At 32.5% G+C, this 23,864-nt stretch overlaps 7 protein-coding genes and 1 long non-coding RNA gene across 20 annotated transcripts in view; 4 read left to right on the top strand and 4 right to left on the bottom strand.

The window, feature by feature from the left end:
* Nucleotides 1-32: 32 nt before the first annotated feature.
* LOC100647005 (potassium channel subfamily K member 13) lies at nt 33-2,264 on the bottom strand. The gene is made up of 5 exons (XM_003402410.4): nt 2,135-2,264; nt 1,784-1,976; nt 1,209-1,283; nt 721-1,123; nt 33-652 (listed from the first exon to the last, which is right to left on the bottom strand). Exons 1-5 carry the CDS (start codon nt 2,261-2,263, stop codon nt 178-180), a joined length of 1,275 nt encoding a protein of 424 aa, XP_003402458.2. The 5' UTR covers nt 2,264; the 3' UTR covers nt 33-177.
* LOC125385033 lies at nt 359-2,903 on the top strand. The gene is made up of 3 exons (XR_007223968.1): nt 359-500; nt 598-2,448; nt 2,663-2,903. It is a non-coding gene; the product is annotated as an uncharacterized LOC125385033 (long non-coding RNA).
* On the bottom strand, nt 2,891-6,143 carry LOC100651903 (coiled-coil domain-containing protein 85C). 3 transcript variants are annotated; one of them, XM_020867748.2, is made up of 5 exons: nt 5,018-6,143; nt 4,470-4,882; nt 3,609-3,981; nt 3,252-3,517; nt 2,891-3,171 (listed from the first exon to the last, which is right to left on the bottom strand). In XM_020867748.2, the coding sequence occupies exons 1-5, from the start codon at nt 5,028-5,030 to the stop codon at nt 3,127-3,129; spliced, it is 1,110 nt and encodes a 369-aa protein (XP_020723407.1). In that variant the 5' UTR covers nt 5,031-6,143; the 3' UTR covers nt 2,891-3,126. The 3 variants fall into 3 exon arrangements, with proteins under 3 accessions (XP_020723407.1, XP_012174142.1, XP_048261513.1); XM_012318752.3 differs by having other exon boundaries at nt 4,470-5,170; nt 5,238-6,143; XM_048405556.1 differs by having other exon boundaries at nt 4,470-5,170; nt 5,243-6,143.
* A 132-nt stretch (nt 6,144-6,275) lies between these two features.
* Nucleotides 6,276-10,258, top strand: LOC100651781 (UDP-glucose 4-epimerase). 3 transcript variants are annotated; one of them, XM_048405557.1, is made up of 7 exons: nt 6,276-6,433; nt 8,108-8,276; nt 8,630-8,748; nt 8,818-9,108; nt 9,182-9,362; nt 9,483-9,767; nt 9,942-10,258. In XM_048405557.1, exons 1-7 carry the CDS (start codon nt 6,407-6,409, stop codon nt 9,992-9,994), a joined length of 1,125 nt encoding a protein of 374 aa, XP_048261514.1. In that variant the 5' UTR covers nt 6,276-6,406; the 3' UTR covers nt 9,995-10,258. The 3 variants fall into 3 exon arrangements, with proteins under 3 accessions (XP_048261514.1, XP_003402412.1, XP_012174139.1); XM_003402364.4 differs by lacking the exon at nt 6,276-6,433 and adding an exon at nt 7,397-7,722 and having other exon boundaries at nt 8,130-8,276; XM_012318749.3 differs by lacking the exon at nt 6,276-6,433 and adding an exon at nt 7,487-7,722 and having other exon boundaries at nt 8,094-8,276.
* Nucleotides 10,259-10,360: 102 nt separating this feature from the next.
* LOC105666763 (biogenesis of lysosome-related organelles complex 1 subunit 2) lies at nt 10,361-11,632 on the top strand. Its single transcript, XM_012318747.3, has one exon. The coding sequence runs from the start codon at nt 10,490-10,492 to the stop codon at nt 10,982-10,984; it is 495 nt and encodes a 164-aa protein (XP_012174137.1). The 5' UTR covers nt 10,361-10,489; the 3' UTR covers nt 10,985-11,632.
* LOC100651545 (elongin-C) lies at nt 11,119-13,432 on the bottom strand. 3 transcript variants are annotated; one of them, XM_003402363.4, is made up of 5 exons: nt 13,295-13,432; nt 12,768-12,828; nt 12,503-12,571; nt 12,137-12,330; nt 11,119-12,069 (listed from the first exon to the last, which is right to left on the bottom strand). In XM_003402363.4, exons 2-5 carry the CDS (start codon nt 12,798-12,800, stop codon nt 11,928-11,930), a joined length of 438 nt encoding a protein of 145 aa, XP_003402411.1. In that variant the 5' UTR covers nt 12,801-12,828; nt 13,295-13,432; the 3' UTR covers nt 11,119-11,927. The 3 variants fall into 3 exon arrangements, with proteins under 3 accessions (XP_003402411.1, XP_048261515.1, XP_003402410.1); XM_048405558.1 differs by lacking the exon at nt 13,295-13,432 and adding an exon at nt 12,902-12,921; XM_003402362.4 differs by lacking the exon at nt 12,503-12,571.
* Nucleotides 13,433-13,510: 78 nt separating this feature from the next.
* LOC100651305 (sister chromatid cohesion protein DCC1) lies at nt 13,511-15,557 on the top strand. The gene is made up of 8 exons (XM_003402360.2): nt 13,511-13,652; nt 13,770-13,946; nt 14,003-14,198; nt 14,279-14,471; nt 14,593-14,809; nt 14,896-15,005; nt 15,096-15,276; nt 15,349-15,557. The coding sequence occupies exons 1-8, from the start codon at nt 13,633-13,635 to the stop codon at nt 15,452-15,454; spliced, it is 1,200 nt and encodes a 399-aa protein (XP_003402408.2). The 5' UTR covers nt 13,511-13,632; the 3' UTR covers nt 15,455-15,557.
* Nucleotides 15,470-23,864, bottom strand: part of LOC100651181 (focal adhesion kinase 1) — a 38,312-nt gene continuing 29,917 nt past the window's right edge. For 5 of the 7 annotated variants that reach the window (XM_012318742.3, XM_012318744.3, XM_012318743.3 and 2 more), the window contains 16 exons: nt 23,636-23,858; nt 23,231-23,266; nt 22,984-23,115; nt 22,690-22,872; nt 22,397-22,613; nt 22,135-22,325; nt 21,851-22,055; nt 21,667-21,746; nt 19,755-21,577; nt 19,080-19,220; nt 18,848-18,997; nt 18,681-18,780; nt 18,379-18,610; nt 18,001-18,292; nt 17,564-17,909; nt 15,470-17,483 (listed from right to left, as the gene is read on the bottom strand). In XM_012318742.3, coding sequence (XP_012174132.1) covers nt 17,586-17,909; nt 18,001-18,292; nt 18,379-18,610; nt 18,681-18,780; nt 18,848-18,997; nt 19,080-19,220; nt 19,755-21,577; nt 21,667-21,746; nt 21,851-22,055; nt 22,135-22,325; nt 22,397-22,613; nt 22,690-22,872; nt 22,984-23,115; nt 23,231-23,266; nt 23,636-23,858 — 4,329 coding nt within the window. In that variant the 3' untranslated portion in view covers nt 15,470-17,483; nt 17,564-17,585. The remainder of the gene's footprint in view (nt 17,484-17,563; nt 17,910-18,000; nt 18,293-18,378; nt 18,611-18,680; nt 18,781-18,847; nt 18,998-19,079; nt 19,221-19,754; nt 21,578-21,666; nt 21,747-21,850; nt 22,056-22,134; nt 22,326-22,396; nt 22,614-22,689; nt 22,873-22,983; nt 23,116-23,230; nt 23,267-23,635; nt 23,859-23,864) is intronic. The other 2 variants (XM_020867747.2, XM_020867745.2) reach the window with 2 other exon arrangements.

Genomic DNA, 23,864 nt, shown 5'->3' with positions numbered 1-23,864 from the left:
GCAAAATCGGATCCTATAATTCTTTACTCGACATGCTACAAGAATATCTTATATTTTTCTCTTTATTTAAAACTATTGTATTACTAGTTAATACTGTGAGACATCAAGTGAGTTCATATTAACAGTTAGAAAAAAAATACTCAATAAATTTATTTCTTTTCATAGTTTGAAATCGTTTTACTTCTTTCTTGACATTTTATTTTTAAACTTTTCAGTAACTATGGCCAGAGGGCCAACTGCATCGGACTTAAGAACAACGGCATTAGATGCGATCGTACCCACACTAGCCCCTTTTTGTGATTGAGCCATTTCATACAATTCTTTTTGCATTACCGCCAAAGAAACCTTGTTCGCTGAGAAAAAATCTTGCATAGAAATCAGTTCTCCAGACATTCTTCTTGGAGTTTCCGAGTAATCTGATTTAAACGAATCTCTTGCTGCTATCCTGGTTCCCCTTCTTTTTGAAAAATAAATCGTAGACAAGGAATATTTCCTCCTTGGTAAATGTGATGCGGCCATTTCCTGATTTCTGCATTGTATTTTTTGTATGATGCAATTTAATCCTTGTTTTATTATAATCGATGTCACGTTCAATAGGGAGTATGTGCAACAGCAACCAATCAGCAAAAATATAAAGTTAATGAAACGATACCTGTGTATGAAGAAATTATGTATCAGTACTGCAGTGTATATTATTGAACAAAATTTCGTGGGACGTACCAATGAATGTAAGGATAATACGAGTTTTGTGTACTAACGAAGTCTCCGAAACCAATAGTTGCGAAACTAACGAAACAAAAGTAAAGAGCGTCGAAATATTCCCAATGTTCGAATTGAACGTAAACCGCTGCAGCGCAGCAAGCTATCATACAACACACTAATAATAGAAATAGCATAACCCAATATACGCTTGGTTTCCATTCATCGACATCTAAATGATCGTCATCATCTTCAAGTATGTCTGGTAAAGATTTTTCATTCTTGGACGATCCGAACGAACGTCGAGATATTGATAAATTTTTCCGAATATGCCTTTTTAAACGATGGATATGTATCACTCTCAAAATCCAAGCAAGGAAAGTGATGATCCTTTCAAGAAACAAGTTGAAGAATAAAATTCCACCTGTGTTATAAAAAAGATAATGAGAAAAATTATAGATAAATGAGCGTAATAACATTTATCTTTAATGCTTAAACTATTGTATTACCGGAACAACCAAGAAAGCCATACAGAACAGCAACTACCTTACCCGCTCTCGTTTGCGGTGTGGTATTTCCATATCCTGGAAAAACAAATTAATAATAACATCCATAATTTATTTCGAAACTGAAATGAACATGTACAAAAGTAATACAAAGTACCGATTACACAGTACTGAAGAGGATAACTGCAAGACTAGGTCGCAAGATATTAACATTCTGGAATTCACCGGCACATTCTTATGTGTGCTGCGGACGACGACCCTTACCCTTTTAGTCAATGCTTTTATGACCAAGTTATGACGCGATAATACAGTCGTCAATAAATTGACTTTTAAGTGAATAGTCGGAAAATGATCAAACGTGCAAACAAAATATATAGAGTGAATATGGTAAATTATTTCGTAATTACTGATACACTCGTGTCTACAGTCTTTTGAAAGAGAATACAAATGGAAGAAAAGTATAACTGAGATAAAGACCAGCATATGTCTCTGGCGTTCCACTGACCTATTATTACGGTTCAGTTACATTATAAGATGAAATGTTTAGAGTTCCAAATAGGTCATGATATATTTCTTACCAATTGTAGAAACTATGGTACCCACGAAGTGAAAGCTGCCAAGAAAATCCCATCGTCGGCTCTTGTTGATGACACCGGAGAATGAAGCGTTTCCATATGCATATAATAACTCATCTAGTCTTTGGAGAGCAATTGGACTACCTTGCAAATGATACTCTCGAAAACTATGATAAACGCGCCAAAATTCTGCAGTCTATATAGTGAGCAGAAGTTTAACATACAAGTATTAACTTTTACTTCGATATTTATTTAAATTAAAAAATAGTAATAAAACATAGCAACTTAGACTAAAAAGACAATTTAAAATATAGATAAAAGAGAACAACCAAAAGATAAAAAATGGTTTCATACCTGTTGCACTTCAAGATCAGCTTCTAGTTGTTGAAAGATTGCAGCGCCAGCTAACATGTACACTGTCAGGGCGGCGAAATGAAGGATGAATCTTGTGTTGTCCTCTCCGAGGCCACCGGGGAGACACATCACCGACAATTCTCATCTCTCCAGATACAAGAGACTGGTTGCAATCCCCACTTTTGCCTTTCATCTGGATTGGCGCAAACTCAGCGACGAACATCCACGAAAATCCGCAGATGTATTGTCAACGAACATTATCAAGATACATCATTTAAGATCTATCGCGACTCAGAATTTTATGATTCTTCAAGGTATATTTTTAATTCAATTACTTCTTTGTATTTATTTTTTTAATTACCTGTATTTGCTTTAACACAGTGTTAGCATTTGGCATATCAAAATTTTATTCGGATAACATGTTGCAAAAATTTGGTTGTATTATTTGAAAGATGTGCAACATTGTATGTTACGTAATTTTGTATTATAAAATTGCAGAGCTACATGATTTATAAAATTATGTTGCAGAAAATATAAGGCAGTAGTATATATCGCTAGTGAAAAAATCCTATGAAGGGAAGGTTCTTTGACTAAAGATAGGAACCAAGTCACTCTACAAATGGGTCTCTTACGCATAAGGATGTAGCGTCGTGTTATCCATTTTTTTTTTTAATAACACTATGTATTACAAACCAGCCGTTTACTAGTTTTTAAAGGATGGAATTTTTGGGATAGACAAAAATAAATCATCGTAAATTTATAATAAAAATAAAGTTTGTTAATTTATGTAGGTAACCTAACGACTCTACAATGTTCATATAAATACTGTAAACTAGGCACATTGATTCTTACATCAAAATAGTTGTAGGTACATGCGTAAAATTCATAACATTCGCATTAAACACTATAATACTATTAAATACGATATCTGAATTAACAGATTTCGCAACGGCTACACTATAGTTTAATTAATCGCGCTTACAATACGATTATCAATGCCTCGTTTGTGGACCTTCTTCCAATTTCCGCCAAACAACCTACGTAGAACACACATTAATAATACAGTTAATTTTTAGTTTCTCCCGAAATGGAACCTTATATCCAAATATTAACTTACATTGCACATTTCTCTGACCAAGGCCTTTTCTCCGTCGTGACCGCCTTCTCTTTCTAGTTGTTCTCTAACTTCGAGAACTTGAAGAGCTCGTACCACTGCTTCTGGTCGACCTCCTATGTGAGGATTTTCGCCTGGACTGTTTTGACTTTCCCAGGTTTCACCAGGTGGTACTTCCCAACCCTGCGCTCTTGCCTGTAAAAGACTCTTATCTTCTTCGAGCTGCTTTACTCGTTGTTCTAAACTCCTTACGTATTGCATAGTTTGGTCTGCAATACAAATTTGAAAAACTGATCGAAATTATTCGCATAAAAGTACATCTTCTGTTAAGAATCAACGTAACAAACGTGATAACTGTACCATTAAATGTAGATGCATGCCTTGGTCTCGGGGGCGCGGTTTCTTCGGCATTCGTACTTGAACTTGAACCATCTCCATCGTCTCTTTGACCACCTCCTCTCTCTTCGTCCAAATAAAGGCAAAGTTCCTTTAGCTCTAAATTATCTTTGATTAACTCTTGCTGTTTGTTGTCCAGTTGGCGCAATTTATTCTGATAAGCGGATACTTCCTGACGCATAACACTCGCCGTATATCTTCCAAATCTTTGCCATTCCCTCGCTAACTTTCGACCCTTCTGTCGATCATCGTCCAGAAAGCAACAAAGATCTCGCAGCTCTTGATTATCATCGCTTAATCTTTGGTTTGCTTCTTTCAGTGCCCGAAGCTCGCTAAGCTGAAATAGGAATGCGTGAGTCACCGATATTCGCACGCATTTTTGTCATAGATTGGAATCCTACCGAATTAGGTATAGGGTAAAAATAAATTTTATGAACAATTCGAAGTTTCTAAAATATGCATTTATTCTTGAGTGATAATTTTTTAACGAAGAAGAATTCGATCATAGAGGAGATTGTTTGCGACTGGACTGATATGTGCGTGACTGGTTCAAATTACGATGGTGGACCCGACCCGTGTGTGACCTAAAAGAATCTCAAGAACTTCCGTGTGATGTGCTTAAAATCGGTGATCGTATCTTCTTCGCAAAACGAAATAATAAAACAAAGATACCGTGGCGTTAGTAGAAAAGAAGGTTACAATTATTACTTTTACTCTTCCTCTCGTTTATTCTTCCTCTGAATGACGTACAAACTTTCGCTTATTATACTACGTAAGATTAAATCTATTTGATTGAAAAACAGGTGAGAAACTAGTGAAACTCACCAAGCTTTGTATCTGTCGATTCTGCTCGGCGGCGAGCCTTGCGATATCGCTCTCCGTCTTTCGAACAAATTTGAGCATCTCCACAGGACCGAGCCTTAGAAACTCGTCGTCGGTGATCCTTTGTCTAAGCGGCGGTGTCTGTGCAGTGTTTACCGTGGGATATTGACCGTTAGGTGGCAGGTACTGACCTTGGCCGACCTTGGCCTGAAGGTAGGTATGAGGCTGTGTTTTAGGGACGGATGCAGTCAAAGTGTTTCCGCCTTGAGGATGATGTCGATGCTCTATCCTCGGTGAATATTTACTCTGCACATCCTTCTGTTGCGGCACAGGTCGTGATTGGACGGGTTGATGATGATTCAAGGTCGCGACGGGACCTTGACCAGTGGTAGACACCGAAGTTGGCACAGAAGGGCCTGTACCAAAATGAGGATGATTCTTGAGGATACCGCTGGTTGGCTGAGGTGGTGGCTGATATCGCGGTGGCACTTGCTCCACTGTCGACTTGATCACGTGCGAAGGATGCTGCTGCTGCTGCGGCTGGGACTTACTCTTATTGGACATCGCGGCTAATTTAGCTCCAGGCTGCGCTGTGTCCCATTTCAGAAAGTCCACCGTGACTTCTTCGTGTCGACCTGCCTCGTTCGACCCGCTAAAATCTGGGTCGCCGTACGGTCTCTCTTTCTCTTGCTCTCCTGCTCTCTCTTCAGATCGGATATACTACTTAAGAGGTGGCCCACGCGATATGTGTCTTACCTCCGCGAGTCTTACCTTACCGTCTATCAAACTTCTCCCCTTTTCCTTTTCTTTCTCTTGCTAAGATTTCTCTTCGTATCACTGTCACCTTATAAATTTCTCTAAACTTCCCTTTTATCCAATATTTTACACGCCTTGTCCTCCGCGGTGTCTTGTATATCGTTTAGTGCAACATACTCTACCACTTTTAATGAAATTGTAATTGATAGAATTCGAACAATCCTGACAAGATCTTTGGAGTTAAATTATCTGAACACATCGAACGAATCCCGTATTCGTGTTCGCGATCAAGCTTGGCTTCGTCTCGGTATTAAAGAGTCGACGTCCTCGGTTTATGCCGTAACTCCGAACGATCGCGTGGTATACTCACGTTCCAGCTGTTAATAATCGGATTAAAGCACGAAAGCATAGTTTTGCGAAAGAATAGGATAAATATTGGCCGCATGGACACTTATTTTCGTTACGAAATCCTGAGCATACTAGCGATATTGCACTCCCGAGAGCTAATGCGCTCAGCCGGGCCCCCGTTTTTCTCGCTGCGGGGCCGCCGCATTTCACAAGGCGCAGTGCCGTAACATCAAGTGGGGCATTCCAGTGAAACTTTGTCGTTCGTGGCCACACCGCACCGTACAACGACAGAGCATAAACTTTCTTACACATCTCACTGGATTGTTAATTGATTTAGCTTACTACGTGTTGTTGTAACTATCCCTCTCTCTTTCTTTCCTTCTTTCACATATACTCGATGGATTCTAATATCCGCCCAAAGTTACGCTACTCATATCCCTATTCAATTATTTTTCATAAATGCCAGTTTGCGGAAGTGTATTTGCGTTAAACCACACAATCTCATTAAATAGCGGCACTTTATCTTGTTTACCGATACCAGAGATCAATGTTAATAATCTTGAGCGAAAATCGCGTGAAAATCGCGTACCAACGATATAGCTACGATCGCAGACCTACGATTTAAGAAATGATTGCGGACGACGCCAAGGCTTTAAGGTTTAGACGCGGGAACGTGGAAGCAACCGCTGATTGGACCAACTTCTTCCTTGAAGGGGGGAGTTAACAGCACGTTTTACTCGTGGGAAGTACTTAGAAAGGAATAACATCTTAAAGTGTATGAGGATCTGTTTGGTGCAGAGATTTCTCAAAGCCTTGATTCATCCCTTCATTTTAGAATGAGATTCTTCCATTATAAGAGGAATGTAAGTAAAAGATAATTTTCGATTACTTACTCAAATTCTATGATAATTTAACGTATACAATTGCTTGTATATATATATACATATACATATATTAAACAAATTATAATTAAAGACATAATAAACAAGAAGCCATTCTGATGCTAGATACAATCCTTTTGTATTCGTTATAAAACATAAATTACACTGTCAGCAAGATACATATTATCGAATATATATTTTAACAATATATTAACAATAAATTCGACTTCGTGTGCTCACAAATTCCTAAAGTCCTCGCTGTTATAGGGGATGCTTTTTCGTAAACTAAGGCATGTACATTGTGCGTGTGCATGTCCGTGAGCGTCTACGGATGGTCAGTAGTATGTTTTCTTATGTACGTCCATGTGTGCTAACGAGTAGTTCTTGATGTGTCTGCATAAATTAATTGATTCGAAAAAAATTCATTTTTCGATTATTTTCGATTAGTTTCAGGAAATCAATTGAAAGTAATCCATCTCAGGAATCACACTTTTCACCTTAGGTTTTGAACAAACATGGAAAAATCTGATGAAACTATTAATTAATTTCTTTATTTAAAATTTAATTGTCTATACATTTACAATTATGTGCATTTTGTTTATAAAATAAAGAATATGACGATTAACATATTTTTGGGAAAGAAGATGATCGGGTGGTAAGGGGTAGTATATGGAATGATTATAGAGTCTGATTGAGGGAATTATTTTTCGCGCAATAATCTTCTTCTAAATAGTAATCTTTGAATTATTGAACTAAGAATTATGCGATACCCGCAACTCAGTAATAGATTTTACATATTTTACAGTGAAATTTTCCTAAAATAGATTATAGTTATGTATTATTTATTCTTTTCGTTGATTTCATTATAAGATTTTTGTTGACTTTTGCTGTTCCTAAACAAAATACTTATAATACACGTTATAACTCTGAATCAGTATAAAGGCATTGTAGATACCATAAAATGTCAACACTTTATACGTATGACAGAACTGAATATTAAAATTGTAGTATATATTAAATAACAATTTATCAAAGAAATTGACGAATCTCAGAATTAAATCTGCTGGTTCCTGGTCGATGATAAGAATGTTAAATATTAACTAATATTTAATACCTTATAAACACTAACAAAGGTTCACAATGATCTACTATTATATAACTTTAGCCAGCTTTAGCAAACAAAACAATTTCTTACCGTGCTTATATTACTTTAAACTTAGACACTCTGAGATTGGGAAGTGAGGTTAATTGCTTACGTGTCACGAAATAAGGTATGATGCTATTTTTTTTTTTATGATATGAATTATATAGAAATATGTAATTTTTGCGTATATAAAATATCACGCTAAAGTTTCTTTTTGCTTATATGAATTGTATATATTTGTATATACAGTATTTTTGGATAAATATTTTAGATAAATTGTGTAAGTTGGAAACAGATTTAAATATATGATGTAGAATAGATATAGATTTTGGTACCTAATGTCACATCCTGAATATGAATAAATTGAAGATGAATTAATGATAAACTGCTTAAAAATGACTAGTTAGTGAATCAATATTGTTGCTTTATATCTAATCCCATTAACATATATTTGGTTCTATATGTGTGAATGATAGATTTATTCTAATATATGAGTAGCACTATAATTGTAGAATAATGCATTAAAAATAACAGAAAAGCAGAGTGACACTATGACAAACAAATCCTGGAATGTATTGGTAACAGGGGGTGCTGGGTATATTGGTTCTCATACTGTATTGGAACTATTGCAAGCAAATTTTGAGGTGGTGGTTATAGACAACTTTAGTAATGCTTATAAAGGTGAGAAATAATGAATCAAGTTAAAAAATAATGATTATTTCTTATGAACTGTTGCTATGATACAATAAGTAATGTTTTATAGTATTAGTTAATATGGAAATAATGATTTGTCAAATTATTAATTGAGTAATATAGTTTATTAATAATATTTGAGGGAGTTAATGATAATGTACATATAACATAATATAAGATTTAATTATGATAACAAATATAGGATGTATAATATTTTTTGTATATTTATAACTATATAATTAATATTAGTAATATACATTTCTGTTTTCTTTTAACTGGATTTTAATAAAGATGATTTAATATAATGGTATATAATACATATTTGCGATTTTTGTATATAGGTAATGACAATATAAAACCAGAATGTCTACTAAGAGTCGAAAAATTAACAAATAAAACAGTTACATTTATTCAATGTGATGTAACCAACTGGAATGAATTAAAGGATGTATTTAAGAAGGTATAATTATCAATATTATCAAATATAAATGGATCATGAAAGTGAATAATTAAAATAATTTTATTTTAGTATGAGTTTCATTCTGTCATACATTTTGCTGCATTAAAAGCAGTAGGTGAATCTTGCGAAAAGCCATTAGAATATTATAAGACAAATGTTTGTGGGACACTAAACTTATTAAAAGTTATGAAAGACTTCAATGTAAAGCGTTTTATTTATTCAAGTAGTGCTACAGTTTATGGTGTCCCTGAAAAGTTACCATTAGTTGAGAATATGAAAACTGGTGATTGTACCAATCCTTATGGAAAAACAAAATATATGGTTGAAGAAGTTTTGAAAGATTTGTGTACTTCAGATAAGGTGCCAAATTTGTCTACATCTTTGGTTTTTTCAATTAAAATACAATTATATATTTATTATTAAAAGTTTTTAGGAATGGTCTGTTATATCTTTAAGATATTTTAATCCAGTTGGAGCTCATTCTTCTGGACAAATTGGAGAAGATCCTAATGGAGTGCCAAATAATTTAATGCCATACATTGCTCAAGTATCTGTAGGCAAAAGGGAATTTTTATATGTTTATGGCAATGACTATGATACTCATGATGGAACAGGTAGGTAGAAAAGTACAAAATATTTATATAATATTTATGTGAATATTTATGTTAGTATGGCATAGGTAACTATTTTATACATATTAAAACCATGTATGGTAATTAATAATTAATTTGTAGGTGTACGAGATTATATTCACATTACAGATTTAGCCGTAGGTCATGTAAAAGCAATGATTTACCAAAAAATTCGTAACTCTACTGGATTTAAAGTGTTTAATTTAGGTACTGGAAAAGGGTATTCTGTATTAGAAGTCATACGAGCATTTGAAAAAGCATCGGGACAAAAAATACCATATAAGATAGTTGAACGCAGAACTGGAGATATATCTGCTAGTTATGCAGATGCTAGTTTAGCGAACAAAGAACTAAATTGGCAGGCTACTAAAAACATAGATGATATGTGTAAGTTATTGTTTCACTAATACATTAAAAACAACTGCTTATGCAGCATTTAATAAATATTTTATAATTAATTACTTTAATGTATTATTATTATTATTATTATTATTATTATTATTATTATTATTATTATTATTATTATTATTATTATTAGTACTATTATTATTATTATTATAGGTTTAGATACGTGGAAGTGGCAACAAAATAATCCAAATGGTTATAAATGCTAATAATAATTGTTGGAATATCTGTTATGAAAAAATATTAAATATTTTAAGTAGAACATTTCATTTACATATCCAATTAAACAATTTAAACATAAGCCATGGTGGTGCCTGATTACCAAAGTCTAAACCAAAGTTAAAAGTAAATGTGGTATAAAAATTATTTATATAAACATAATCATAAATTATTGTGCCATAGAATATACATATATTCCCATAATTGTAAAATGACTGCCCATTAATAAAATAATATGTATTGAAATGTTAAAATATTCCTGAAATTCATACATTATTTATCAAAATAAACGATTTATTGGTAATCGACAAGTGTAATTACTATATTACCGACATTAATGTTTTGATTAGAAGATGATAGGTAGCGCAATACAATAGCTAATTCTCCATAACTGACTTACGTCAGGGGAATTACACGTCTTTTTGACGTAAGGGAGGTTATATACATACCATTCTTTGTTAGAAAAATAATTATTTATTGTGACAATGACATCCGTCAAAGATTTGTTAAAAGAAGACGTTCAAATTGAACAATCTTTTATGGAAAATTCAGCAGATCACAACTCAAGGTGTGGATCACCAAAACGAGGAACTACGCTTTCGACAAGCACAAGTAGCTTCGAAGCATTGGATCCGCATGATCCAAATCTTAGTCGTTTAGCTAATACGATGTTTCAAAAAACTGGTGAATATTTACAAGAGGAACTTACTTCCACTCATGCCGACTATCGTTTACTAGAACGATTAAATAAAGAAACTATTGCGAAATATACCGAACTAAAAACAATATCGTCTAGTGTAGCTCAATCTTTGGATTCTTTAAACGAGAAATATAAAAAATTACAACCAATTTTAGATAACATCAATGAAATTGATGATAGTGTAACTAAACTAGAACAAGCTGCATATAAATTGGCAGCATATTCGAAACGATTAGAAGCAAAATTTAAGGACATTGAAAAAGATACAAAAAGCAAGTAGAATTGTAATAGATTAAGCTAAAAACATGTTAATTCGAATATTATATTATTTATTGTCCAAATAAGAAATATATTAATAGAATTAAGATTATATTTTCTTTTATGATAAAAATAAGAAATAAGAAAGAACAACCATTAATTTTTATTTTTGTAATTAACTATACTAGAATACAGTCTCACACAGATACACTTCTTTATGAAGGTTTGTAAAAATGTGTTGTGTGTTCTTTTTCTTACATTATATCACATAATACATTTCTAATTATATTGTATTCTACCTATAAATATGTGTTATTCTCTATATGGAAAATATGAGACCCAATTATAGAAGTTGCTAAAAAATAATAAATATGAAGTAATTTGTAACATAAATAGAAGCCAAAAATAAATATTCTTATATGTAACAAAAAATATAACTACAATATATCAATACATAATGCTTTCAAAAATAAGAATCTCCATTAGCATACAATTTACTGATTGAAATTTGTTCGAATTGTACATAATATAAATCTGTTCTTATAATTGTATATCAGACAGGCATGGATGTATATTTAATATTATAACAGCACATCATTTTCCAATACAAATTTTCTTTAGATAATAATTGATTGTATTACTGAAATATATGGAAAGCGTAATCAAGTAATACATGCAGCATATTTATATCATTTACTAATCGAAATTCCTATTTTACTTTAAATATTTAATATTGAATGTGTTAATTTTTAAAATTTATGTTGTTTATGTTTATGTAAATTAAATCATTTAATCAATTAAAATTATTTATTATTAAAACAATAACCATGCTGCGAAATATAAAGTATGATTCTTTTTTAAAAATGTGTCACAATATCGAATTTTTTTTAAAAAACGAAATTATAAACAACAATTTTGTTATGCCTCAGAGCTGAATTGCTTGTTATTGACATTATTTGTGACATTTAACAATCTAGGAAATTTCCAGCCATCAATAATTCTAATGCAATTTCAGGTGCAATAGGGAATTCTGGTATTTCTGTGCTACTATTTGTATAGCGTACTTTGTAAGTAAAATACATGCAAACTTTTTGCAATACATGAGATCTGTAAACAAAAATTTAATTAAGAATATAATTAAGTTTTATTAAAAGCGGAATTAAAAGATACTTACGGAATTTCTCGAAAGTTTACTTCATTAGCTTCATTTTCTGCAAATTGTCCAGGGCCACTTAGCATAGCTTTTATTGTTCCACTAGTTAAAGCATGTTCACGTTTAACAATAAATTCATGTCCATCGCTGCTGACAAGTTTTACATACATTGCATTTGGTCCTTCACAACCTCCATATACAAGTCCACTTTCTTGCTAAAAGTTTATCCCATTACTTGCACATTATGCTGTATATTCATATTTATATGACGTAGTTAGTATTTTAACTACCGTACAACTACCCTACTGTTAGTAACAAAAGGCAAGGAATATAAAAAACACAAAAAGATCATTAAGCAGCAAAATTTTAATTTGCAGAAATAGGTACCGCATGCAGATCAATAGATGAAGTGCCTTCTTCTTCCTCTGCTTTATCGATATTTTCTTCCTCATTGGGCTTGATCCAAAGAAAAATTAGCATTAATCAACAAATTGTTTACCACAAATTTCCTGTTTTCCAATTAGAAGAATTAATCTAGCAGTTATGATAGCAGCCCAATTGTAACAGCACATAAGTTTCTTTCAAATACACTTCACATATCCCAACTGTCATGAAAAAATTTGGCATGCATAATATTTTGAATAAAACATACCTTATCAACTTGGGTGTTCACATCATTTGACATGTTTGTATGTTATAAGATGTTTAACTTCCTAAGAACAGCAAATTATTAGTTAATATCAAATAATTAATTATTTACTTTCATATAAAAAATAGAATATATACTTCAGAACATTTTCTTTTAAATTGATATCTATCTTCGTTTACAATGGAATGTAATTTGTTATAATCTATAAAACATATTTATTTAGGTTGATTAAGGTTTTTGTTGCATCAAAGTTTATACAAAGTAGTTTATACAAAGTTTATACAAAGAATAACATTGAATTGATTATTGTAGCATAATATTTCATTTCAAGCTCAATATGATAAGCCAGTAACATAAAGAATATATTATCAAGAGTACATTAAAAAATTGGCATCCAAAAGGAATCAAATATAAAATAAAAAATAAGTCATTGTTATAGTATTCAGATCATACATTACATTCACAATTATATCTTCGGGATGAAAAGATTTATCATCGCATTTCACTTCAGAACAATTAATCGTACATACCTCGATGAAAAAGAAAATTGTACAAATTCAGACTTTTTGATCACAACAAAGTTTCTTAATAAACGTAACGGCAATTAATATGGCCGCTGGTGATACATAGTTCTCGATAAATCGAAACCAGAGATTCTAAACTACTTCTCCATCTTCAATCTTCAGTTTTATTTATTCTACGATTGGACGAACAAAAATTGGCGCGTAAAAACCTATAAAATATATTGTTTTAATATGAAACCTTTATTTTTATATAATTTATTAATGTGAATACTATAATTTAAAAAGAACAATTTATCTCTTTCGATAATTCGTAACTTCATCCTAACCTTTTTAAATTTCATACGATGGAATCTGTAAAAGCTAGGTAACTTAAAATTTTATTTATTATTATTATATTTTCATAATATTTTATACATGTATAAATGTAATAAAATATTAAATTAATTTTTTGCTTGATATATTTTGATTTTTATTCCTATAGCTATTCAAGAACAATGGAAGAAGTACAAGAAAGTTTAAAATTAGCTGTTATTAATGAGTCTGATCTGTTAAATGTAACACAAATTTTATATTCTGCAAAAGAACATAATATGCAAGAACACATCAAACTCTTAGAACTTGATGAAAATTTAATAGAAACAGTAAACACTGGGGACAGGTATACCATCATTTAAATTTGTAAGTATTTTACTAATAATTTATGCAACATTCTAGTTTAACATTCCAGGGTGCTGAAGAAGATTCTGTGGTATTATGCACAAAAGATCGAACATATGATATTAGTGAGGCAGAAACATCTAATTCCTATTTGTTAGTACCAAGATTAAATTTATCTCAAGAGATAAATGTGGATACAGATCGAATAATAAAAGCTTATAATATTTGTGGGATTTTTCATACATACTATGAGGTATGTAAGGTTGATGTAAATCGATACAGTAAGAAAGTATAAATTTTTCTATCTGTGAATATATGTATAAAATATCGAAGGTAAAGGAGTGTAGACCTAAATTGGAGAAATTACTTAATATTCTTGAGCCCACATCTTTTAAAGGAATAGAGTATGAATCATCGATATCCCACGAACTTTTATATGATTGGCATAGATTAAAAAACGAAATACAAGCCAGTGAAGCTGAACTAATCCAAGCTTTAAATAATTATTTAATAACCAATATTGATGGTAGTATATTTGTTACAAAAATTATTAATTATCACATACTTGATATTAAGTAACGATATTAATTAACTATACTAATATTAATATTAAATAATTATATTATTTCTTGTTTTTTGGTCTCAAGGTTATTTTCGGCTTATATCATTTGAATTTGAGGTCCGAAGTTTAACACTTATGTTAGATCTTTTTGAGGAAAATAGTTGGGAAATAGATGAAGTAGACAAAGAAATTACATATGAATTTTTGAAGGAATTTATTTACAAACCAGTTTTTAATACTTTGTTTACAAAATATACAGAAATAAGTGAAAAATTAAGGAAGGATGGAACACCATTATATAAGTATAGACAACTTATACAGAAATCTTTCTAATATACATAATGTATTTTATAATTTTAACTAGTTGTAATAAGTAACAATATTATAGATATAATGAAGAAAAATGTTGCAAAACTTTAGCAAAAGTACTGTTTGTTGCTTCTCCAGTAACTGAATACAAACAATTCATGAAATCATGGAATATTGGCACCCCAGAAAGTAAATAAAAATTTTCGTAAAAAGAATTGCAATTTACATATGTTACTTATAATAAAGATAGCTGCTTATATTATATTTCTTTGTATGTAGAAATAGAACCAAAAGAAGAATATCTATATGGAATTGCAATTATTAAGTGGAATAATTTGATGGAAAAAGAAATAATATCTTTCCCAGAAACTGATTTGCCAATGGATATTGATGAAAGATTTAATAAACTTTTTAAAGCAAAAAAGAAATGGACAGTTCAAGAAATAACACCCTATATAACGTAAGCAAAAATTAATTGCATTTATAAAATACAATCTTTTTGTCATAGAAATTATTTTATTTTCTTTTTCAGAAATTTAACAACACATAAAATGAATGTTAATGCTCTTCTAACTAAGTATGCTAGATATTCAATTATTAATGGTATTAAGTATTATAGTTCAAAATATGGTAACTGAAATTACTTATACTGCTGCAATCATTCTTGTTGTTTATTATTCTGTGTGTGGTCATAATACATAGTTACATTTACACAATTTTATAAATATTTTTTAAATATTACATACTGTGTTTATTCTTAGTCTTTATCACCTATCTGATAACAGTAACAGGATCAATGATGGTAGAATATTTTCGTTCCAGTATCTATTTTTTCTTCTTTCCCTTCTTAAAGAATTACAACTACATCTTTAAGAACAATTATCGGCACTAACAATTATAAATAGTTCATGTATTTATTATTTCGTTACAGTTTTTGAAATCTTGTATAATGTAACTATAGAAGAATTTTAGCTATAAAGCTAAAATAAATTAAGCTTTTATTTTCATGTTAGCTTATACATAGAAGTAACTAAATAAATTTAGTAAAAAGAAATTAAAAATATAAAACTCAGTCGAAGTTATAAGAGTCAATTGTGTGTTTCATAAAGAATAAGTTCGTCCTAAAAATCTTATAATTTTATTATATCATTATATATCGTGATATTCGTCATGACATTCTTGCGATAATTACATATCATGTAAAGGAATTATAGAACAAAAGGTATACTTTATATAGCATTATAATATCGAAGACAGTATAAACATACAAGATGTATCTATTTTTCAGTGGAATTCTGATAAATATGTAACTAAACTGTGACAAATGTTCAAAATATGCATATACATAGTAAAACATTCATGAAACATAAAAGTCACTAAAAATAATACTTACTCTTAATTATTAACATTATTATTAAATGATATAAATTTTGGATATCTATTTACATATACCTACTTAATGCAATTCTAGAAAAAAAGTACCTTATACTCTCGATGCAATAGCAGTGTCAAACGTCGTAATCATGAATTACAAATTCCTGGGATGATACATTAAAATATTACTGTACATTTTTATTGCGTTAATAGCAAAATTTGTTTATATTATATAAACACACCTTGGCACATTAGTATTAAAAAATTATAGTTGTTGTAAAATAATGAATAATATAAAAATCAGTCAATCATCATGGATAATAATATTAATTTAATATGAAACTAAATTTTCCCAGGAACATAAAAGGTAATAAATGTATAAAAATGGAATACTTCATATTTATGGAATATTTAATAGGGTCATAAATGCACTGTGTGTGTTCTTATAAGCGCAATGTGTTGACGAGTTATCAATACTATTCTTATGCAAAGATGAAATTTTTATAAATATTTTATAGGAACTGACTTGCCGCTGAAGAATGATTCATTTTTTATAAAACATTTTATATAAATTTCACAAATTGGTATGAATTGTTAAATAATTACCTAATAGAAATAACATTCAGTCCCATTTTTTACAATTATAATCACTCCTCTTAGCAGGAAACAGACTATTAAATTATAAATTCATAAAAACAACTTCGCAAAATTGTATCCTATGAGAAATTCGATTTTTGCAGAATACTTCGAACTATTCGTTTAAATATGTATTTATAAATATATATAGAATTATTCAACTACTTACAGGGTGATGCAATGAGACAATCTCCAAAGTGATGGATCGTATACATCGTGATATTGTAATAGCAAGTCTATTATATATAATAATGTTAAAGTATGTGTAACAAAATTTAAATAGCTCCTCATGTAAATATTGGTTTTGTATCGGTAAAAATTACATACACTTATAACGCTTGAACCTTAAATTCGAGGGTGCCTTTTGCGTCACCCTATATACGTGGTTGTCATATAATAACAAATTAACAATAATTCTAAAGCTTTGGAGTGATTTCTTTATAGCTGTGACTTACGTCTTTTAGTAATAATTCTATGACTACATCTAACGAATACTGTCCTATCTATAAGTACGTTTAGACAAAGTTTGTTAAATGTTAAAAAGAGCTATAAAAAGCATAAATACTAAATCTCCTGCTGCTGAATTATGCGTGAGACGTAAATGGGTAACTTGTACGATGTAGTCTATGTACATATAATTATTCCCTCGAAGTTTTCCTGAAATTAACAAATATAAATGCAGTAAAGTAATGAATACAAGAAATTTCATGTGAATGTAATGAATAATTTGAATTTACCTTAATACAAGGCACCTCGTTGTTAGCTATCAGTTGTTGCACTTTCATTTGTCGTTTTATTATTAGGTGCAAACACTGACTGTTGATTAATACCTGTTGTTACTGTTTGACTTGGATGAATGACAGGTCCAACTGTTTGGACTAAATTACAGGTAACTGGTACCATTGGTGGCAGATTAACCGAATTATTCATAGGGCTGATATTACAAGATAACGATGGTCTTTTTCTTTCTAAGCTATTTGTGGTCATTTGTCGTCTTGTTGTTGAATTACGTTCGAGACTATTAGTGACGATATGATGCCTTCTTTCTAAACTAGAACTACTGCTAACATCAGTTTGGCTACCCTAAAAGCAAAATTGTATTTCTGGAATATTGCTCTACTTATTTAATCGTTATTTAATCGTCATATAAAATTAAGTTTAAAGTACAGTTTACCTGCAACGAACGATCAACGGATTGCCCCATTCTATGTAGAAGATCACCGCTTTGACTCTGTCTGAATGTTGTACCTTGACGTTCACTCGACTGACTTCTCCTTAGGAAATGTTCTCCAGATTGACTGGAACGAATACGACTTTCTGGCATTGATTCTTGTGAAGTACTAATATGATTTTGCTTTTGGCAAATTTGACCTTCTACGTATGGATATCGAATGCGTATCGAATCGATTACATCTAAAAGATTTTTTGCGTCCATTGCTAAAATATGTGCTGCTGATAGCATTCCTCTGAAATTACATTAAATATTTCTTAATATTTTCATTCATCTGTTATGCATGGAGATATACCAATAGGTATTAATCGAAACATTTACTTTCGGTATTCTGCATCCAAAGTAGTAGCACTGTATTTCTGAGCTTGTTTCATGGCATTTACAAGTTCTGCCATATCCTTACTAAGAACTTTATGCGCCATTTCTACTTCTCGATGAGCAGATGTAGGTAATATGTCCATCAGAACATCTACAGATGAAAGTAAGGCCTTTAATTCGATACCCACTTTACGTACTAATTCCAAATATTGGTCAGCTTTGCTTTGTTGGACACCTAAGTTTGTGAGTTAAAATATTATTTAAGACGTCATAGATACCTCGGTATCTTACATAATAATTCATACCTTGAGATAAAGACATCACAGCACGAACTACACTGGTGGTACAATCATATACTTTATCGTTCGTTCTATCTAGATCGGCAGTTGGTGTTGGTTCCATTTTCTACAAAATAGTCATTTTCTGTAACTTCCTTTACATTTAAAAATTATTTAAGCATTAAAAAAATTACCTTCACCACAATTACTTTTTCGGTACTTTTATCGGAACCTATAGAACCGGTATTAGCACTATGTTGTTCATGATTTGGTGATTGTGTAACTGAACGGGGAATTGGTGGACTCGCGCTTTCGTCTCCACTTGTCGCAATGGACAGACGTTTCTAAATATGGAAATAAACAATAGTAGAATGAGCAAACAAATAATGCATCATAAATATGAAAAATGCAAGTAATAAATCGCACCTCTTCCCTTGCCAACCAACGACTATCTTCTTCCGACTGGCGTTGCTGTTCCAAAAGTCGTTGTTCTAATAATTTTTGTTCATCGTCAATTCCACTGTTGAAATTTTCTGTAATGTTATCGAACTGTGATTGTATGGTTCTCTGAAAGAAAAGGATTCATTTTATTTTCATCAATTCGTTCCCAATCGTTAAAATAACGCACAGTTTCATAAACATATGTACATAGTAAAATTAAAGAGATGCATAATTCTCAATGCAAAACCAATTTCAGAACAATAGTAGTGCAATCATACTCATTTCATGCAGCTCAGATTGTTATAGTGACAATATTATCTCCATTCTTCATGCAAAAAGATTAGCCTACCAAAACTGTAAAATAAAATTCATTTCGGTTATAAACAAAAAATATCGTCTAGTTGTGTATAAACGAAAGAAAAGGGCCATTGTGTGAATTTAAACGAGCATGTGAGCGCATCTGCATTATACCAGAAGCAATATAATATATATGTATGTATGTATGTATGTATGTATGTATGTATGATGTATGTATGTATTGTATATATATTTGATTTGCAACAGAAGTATGGTGCTGCAAGAATTTCGAATCATAAATAAAAACAATATGCTGTTGCAGATAGAGGATGCGATTGTCATTCCTAGGAGGCTTTGCCAAACCTGATCTTGCTGTGCCTCCTCTGTCATCGAGCTGCTCGATGACATTGTGCTATCACTGACAGCGGAAGATATCAGTGATCCAGAGAGTGTACCATCTGTCGAGCTTGTCAATTGTTCGTCTTGTTTTTGGTTTACGAATGTAGTAATTTTTGCAACACCAGTTGCTATCTGAGGAGTGCTTGATCTTATGATTCCTGCCTGCATCACCGGTTGTGGTAAATACTGTGTTGCGTTCGCCATGGTTGCTGACAGATTTGATACGTTGCATTGTGTCGGAGCATGCTGCGTGGCGATAACAGAAGTCGATTGTTGCCCCATTACAATGTTAGATGTGCTTGGATGCATATGTTGCTGGCTAGTGGGTTGAACTGAACCACCTGATGTGGCGAAATGCATTTGAACGGGATGACTTTGTGCTATTTCAAAAGACAATTGCTGATTCATGTTCATTGCTTGAGCGCTCGGTACGTGACTCGCAATCCCAGCTTGAATTTGTTGTACATATACGGGGCCCTGAATCTTCTGAGCTTGCACCACCGTAACTGAAGCCGTTTGTGCCGTGTAAATTGGGTTAGCACCTGTCGCTTGATTTTGCTGATTCGTATGTTGTGTTGGGATGTAAGAAACGGGTTGATGAATGGGATTTTGTTTTTGGATGTTTTGAACGTTCTGCGACTGTGACATGTACATTGGTTGCGTTCCTGGATGGCTAATGTTCGAATAGATTTGCTGATGCTGATAATTCTGGGTGTGCATCGGCTGTGCTTGTAGATTTTGTCCTGGAGCCGAAGTGTGTGCTAAATTGCTTCTCGAATTTGGTATGGCAGATCCAACCGATACGTTTACGGGTTTCAAATCAGAGATATTTTGATTCTGAATGTTTTGCGCTCGAAATTTCAGTACCGGTCCGTACAAACATTCCGTATTTGACCCAGGAACAGCAGCACTGGTCGAACTAACGATCGGTACACGAGGATACGCGACGGCAGTGACAGGATTTTGTATGCAACTAGAATTTTGGCTTACCGGTTGAGCAACACCGAATGTTTGATTCGTGTTATTAGCAGAAAATTGGCCAAAATTTGACGAGTGGTTTTGATTGTTCAATCCTACGATACTATTTAAACTACTAGGCCCAAAGTTTCCAGGATTTTCACCAAAATTACCACCTACGCTGGGACTCTGACTAAGATTACCAACGATGGCAGAACTTTGCGTGAAATTAGCGACAGGCCCGTATATTTCGCCACAAGTAGCTACACTAGTTGTAGCAGGAATAGCACTGGACGTTGTGAATTTTTGCACGGGAGAATACAAATCTCCAGTAATGCTACCAACGACTTTTGAACTAACCGCGTACAAATTTTGCATCTCTTTAACCTTCTGCTGCTTTCTATTGGCAGCGGGGGATTGAGCTTGTGTCGCGTCTGAAATATTAAGGCTCGACATGAGAGGAGTGTCCGAGGAATCAAGGGAATCTAAATTAGTGTCGGACAAAGTGGAATCTCCTGAATGAGTATCGTGAGAGGCAGAAGGTTCTGAGGTGGCTGAATCGAAAAAGGGTAGATCTGAAACTAAGGCGGTAGTTAAGACTTGCTCTTCGTCTTGAAATTGTACGGCTAAGGTATTGAAAGGTGAGGCGGGTGTTGTGTAGACGGAGGGACATACCCCCCTAGTTTGATTATCCTTGAGAAGTTGTGCAAGAACCTCGGGGCTTTGCGCCACGATATATGTCGAAACCGGCGCTGCAGCGGTTAGCTGAGATTGATCTGTTGTGTTTTGCGGTTGCCTCGAAGGTTTAGGTGGTGGTACATCGTCTGCACCTAAATGACGAAAAATTATCTGCTCCGTGCTCACCAAAGTATCTCGAGTGCATCGAATATAATTTATTCTTTATTTTCTTTTTACGTACCCCAAGACATAGCTTGCACTCTTCTGTTCTCTCGTCTCATCGTTTCTTGTTGCTGATGTTTTTCTTCCAATAAAATTTCACTACAATATCGTAATTTTTAATTTAACACAAACTATCGACAACGAAATCAAGCAAAGGTAACCAAGATTAAATTAAATTAAATTTATTAAGTAAATCTACGTACTGTAACGTTTCTCTGATTTCTTTAAACGTCGGACGTTTACTGGGTTCATAACTCCAGCACTGAGACATCAAAGAATATAATCGCGGAGGACAATGATTCGGTAACGCAAGTCTTTCTCCGTTCTCTAATTTACGAATCACTTCGTTATTTTTTACACCTTGGAACGGTTTTACACCTAACATTAAAATTTCCCACATGCATACACCTGAAGAAGCAAAAAGAAAAGATTTTACATTACTATCAAGTATGGAAAAGAACATCAGTTTTTATCTTAAAACACCTACCAAACATCCAAACGTCAGACGACGTTGTAAATCTTCGAAAATTAATACTCTCCGGTGCCATCCATTTAATAGGTAACTTACATCTACTCGCTGTATAATAACTTTGATCTTCCACCCATCTACTAAGACCAAAGTCTGCTAATTTTACGGAATTGTGTGCAGAGACTAGTACATTTCTTGCAGCAATATCTCTATAAAAATGAATAAATATTTACAGTGATAGACAAAATTGTTCTGTAATCATAATTAATTCTATAATTACCTGTGTACAAATTTCTTGCTCTCAAGATACGATAAGGCAGTGCTCAATTGAAAGGTGTAAAGTAGAAGAGTGGCGAGGTCCAAACGGTGTTTGTTCGATTGTAGATAAGCTCGCATCTCCCCTAATTTGGCCAATTCCATCACCAACCAAATTGGCGCTTCGGAACATACTCCTATGAGTCTTATGATATGAGGATGTTCGAATTGTTGCATTATATCTGAAATTTTATACAAGTATTAATCACACAGCCCCAGCTTCTACCCTGTTGATAAATTAAGAAGAAATTTTTTTACAGGCTTCTTCGAGAAATTTTTCCGAAGTTGCAAGATCTGCATCGACTTTACAGGTTTTAACTGCTACAGGTATTACTTGATTGTCCCGTCCTTTATAAGAACCTTTATGTACATTGCCAAACTGGCCCTCTCCAATGATTTCACCTAGTTCCACTTGATTCCTGACTATCTCATAATCTCTAGCTAAAATTATTAAAATTATTAACAATCAAAGTTTAATATTCCTTTGGGTGTAAAAGGCAGGTAGTATGATAAACTTGTTTTTTTTTTTTTTTTTTTTTAAATTACACTCACTAGCTGGCGTTGAATAGTCTCCTTCTTCGTCTACGATTTCTGCGTAGTCCTCTGATAAAATTGTTCCCGTTTTGCTTACGTTTTTCTCCGGACTATTGGATCCCTCTTGTCTGTACTTTGGTGGATGAGCATCTATTTTGAAGTCAAGAATATAATCAATAATCGTGAATATATCAATCGTGGTTCTCATGCAAGCACTCTAAACGAGACAGTAAACTACAACTCGGGATCATTCAAAACTACAAACCTTTGCATGGACAGGGATAGTTTTTCCACGATGCAGCTTGGAAGTGTAAACGATTATAACTTAGTATCTTTTATGTAACGTAAAAGGGATTCGTGCGAGATATTTGGGGTATAGTATATGATTTCATTATAAAAATACAATGAAACTAAACGTTCTGTGACATTTATAAATAAAATAAATTTCTATAGTTTTTTGAACATTATCACGAATACCGATAAAAATTAAAGGAAATGTTCATTGCCTCAATATCGAGATTGTTAGTATTAAGATGTCAACACGCTAAGAGGATATATATTAAGATAATGAAATAAAGAATAAAAATTTCAATGGCAAATGATAACAATTTTATTAGAGCATGCCAGTTTTTACGGCTGTTTAAAAAATTTTAGTCAAATATTACCATACCTTTTCTGTTCCATAACGAGGTATTGCTTCCAGTAATTAGCCTACAGTACCCATCGATTAAATCCGCAAGACTTTCCGCTTGATCTAGACTCGAGCAAGTTATACTAAGCGTTTCTGCTGCTCCAGCTACTCTTAATTTAATACACGCTTTTGCATGTTCTTTACAGTCCGATACCAACGTTTGAATAGATTGTATTTGAGAGAACTCTGCCATTCTTGTTGGCTATGA

Source organism: Bombus terrestris, chromosome 4 (genome assembly GCF_910591885.1).
Source record: "Bombus terrestris chromosome 4, iyBomTerr1.2, whole genome shotgun sequence".
NCBI lineage: Eukaryota > Metazoa > Arthropoda > Insecta > Hymenoptera > Apidae > Bombus > Bombus terrestris.
Note: the sequence above shows the minus strand (reverse complement) of the source record. Positions and strands in the feature narration are given on the sequence as shown.

Coding starts and splice junctions, on each gene's coding strand:
- LOC100651545 (XM_003402363.4), bottom strand. CDS start 12,800: ATGTCAAATGATGTGAACACCCAAGTTGATAAG. Junction 12,331..12,502: donor CATCTATTGATCTGCATGCG/GTACCTATTTCT, acceptor ATAAACTTTTAG/CAAGAAAGTGGACTTGTATA. Junction 12,070..12,136: donor GTAAACTTTCGAGAAATTCC/GTAAGTATCTTT, acceptor TTTTGTTTACAG/ATCTCATGTATTGCAAAAAG.
- LOC105666763 (XM_012318747.3), top strand. CDS start 10,490: ATGACATCCGTCAAAGATTTGTTAAAAGAAGACGTTCAAATTGAACAA.
- LOC100651781 (XM_048405557.1), top strand. CDS start 6,407: ATGAGATTCTTCCATTATAAGAGGAAT. Junction 6,434..8,107: donor TCTTCCATTATAAGAGGAAT/GTAAGTAAAAGA, acceptor CTATAATTGTAG/AATAATGCATTAAAAATAAC. Junction 9,109..9,181: donor ATTTGTGTACTTCAGATAAG/GTGCCAAATTTG, acceptor AAAAGTTTTTAG/GAATGGTCTGTTATATCTTT.
- LOC100651305 (XM_003402360.2), top strand. CDS start 13,633: ATGGAATCTGTAAAAGCTAG. Junction 14,472..14,592: donor TTTAATAACCAATATTGATG/GTAGTATATTTG, acceptor TTTGGTCTCAAG/GTTATTTTCGGCTTATATCA. Junction 14,810..14,895: donor GATGGAACACCATTATATAA/GTATAGACAACT, acceptor ACAATATTATAG/ATATAATGAAGAAAAATGTT.
- LOC100651903 (XM_012318752.3), bottom strand. CDS start 5,030: ATGTCCAATAAGAGTAAGTCCCAGCCGCAGCAGCAGCAGCATCCTTCG. Junction 3,982..4,469: donor ATCGACAGATACAAAGCTTG/GTGAGTTTCACT, acceptor TTCCTATTTCAG/CTTAGCGAGCTTCGGGCACT. Junction 3,518..3,608: donor GCATGCATCTACATTTAATG/GTACAGTTATCA, acceptor TTTGTATTGCAG/ACCAAACTATGCAATACGTA.
- LOC100647005 (XM_003402410.4), bottom strand. CDS start 2,263: ATGTGTCTCCCCGGTGGCCTCGGAGAGGACAACACAAGATTCATCCTT. Junction 1,284..1,783: donor TACCATAGTTTCTACAATTG/GTAAGAAATATA, acceptor TTGTTTTTCCAG/GATATGGAAATACCACACCG. Junction 653..720: donor TATTATCCTTACATTCATTG/GTACGTCCCACG, acceptor CTTCATACACAG/GTATCGTTTCATTAACTTTA.